Source organism: Buceros rhinoceros, unplaced genomic scaffold (assembly GCF_000710305.1).
Source record: "Buceros rhinoceros silvestris isolate BGI_N320 unplaced genomic scaffold, ASM71030v1 scaffold36682, whole genome shotgun sequence".
Taxonomy (NCBI): domain Eukaryota; kingdom Metazoa; phylum Chordata; class Aves; order Bucerotiformes; family Bucerotidae; genus Buceros; species Buceros rhinoceros.
Window position 1 is genome coordinate 17,645 of NW_010398958.1, and position 1,068 is coordinate 18,712.

Genomic DNA, 1,068 nt, shown 5'->3' on the forward strand with positions numbered 1-1,068 from the left:
CTGCTTCACTAGGTGGCTCAGTGTGGGCACATCTGTCTCCCTGTCTCCTCCTCAACTACCACAGTCAGTAGAGAGGCGCTCAGCCAGCTACGCACCCCCTAAGGGTACAGCTCTCTGCCTTTTAACTTCAAAGCCTACTCCTGTTTTCCAGTGAAGTAACTCTTGTGCTCCTAACCCACCAGCTGGAGTTGTAAAATGCTAGAATGGTACCTTATTCTCCCTGAAGTCAATGACAGATTTTCCACTGATTTTAACAGGCGTGGGATCTGATGCAAATGTCTAATCACGTTACCAAAGATGTACAACAAAACCTACATAAATTACATTTACATTTGTATTCTTTCACAGAAATTTCTGTCAATCTTCTAGCACCTGCTTCTAGCACTGCTCTTAGATGGACCTCATTCATTAATAATTCCGACTGGCAAAAAAAAAAAAAAAGGCTAATGGCTCTAAACCTGAGAGAAAAACTAAAATTGCCTTACATATATATTTTTTTCACTTTTCTTGCAGTAATAAGTCACACACAAGACACCTGTACCTTTCTTTTGGCACAATGAATATTTTAGAAGTCCTTCAAGTCTTAACTCAAAGAGGTTCTTTACCGAGTATGGTCTACTGAAGTCCACAAAAAATTTAAAACATTCTTTCAAAAGGAACAAAAAAATTTACAATTGTACACAAAAAGTCTTGAATTTTATTGAAATTTCAAGTCTTGTATCAAACAAAAACTTTTCTTCAGACAAAAAATATTGTCTTGGTGTTCTCCAGAGAGCAGTAATTCTGAATTGGTCCTTTGTGGCGCTGCTTGCTTTGTCATCTTCGCAGAAGTCCGTATGGTTGGGCTGTTCCATTAGGTCTCATTTTATCGTGTGAATGAACGCACATGACGACCTCTTCCACTGCCTCCACTAACAAACTTTCCTCTTGAGCCACCACTGCTACTACTATTAGCACTTGTCCATGACGGTCCAATTCCTCCCCGGCCTCTGGAAGCACGATCGCGAGGACTCGGTCGGTAGCCTTAAAGCAAAGAGAAGTATACTCAGTTGGAAAAAAAAAAAAAAA

General features: G+C 40.1%; 1 protein-coding gene across 1 annotated transcript in view; it reads right to left on the reverse strand.

Moving 5' to 3' along the window:
• Positions 1-865: 865 nt before the first annotated feature.
• Positions 866-1,068, reverse strand: part of KIAA1429 (KIAA1429 ortholog) — a 23,674-nt gene continuing 23,471 nt past the window's right edge. The window contains exon 24 of the mRNA XM_010131302.1: positions 866-1,023. Coding sequence (XP_010129604.1) covers positions 866-1,023 — 158 coding nt within the window. The remainder of the gene's footprint in view (positions 1,024-1,068) is intronic.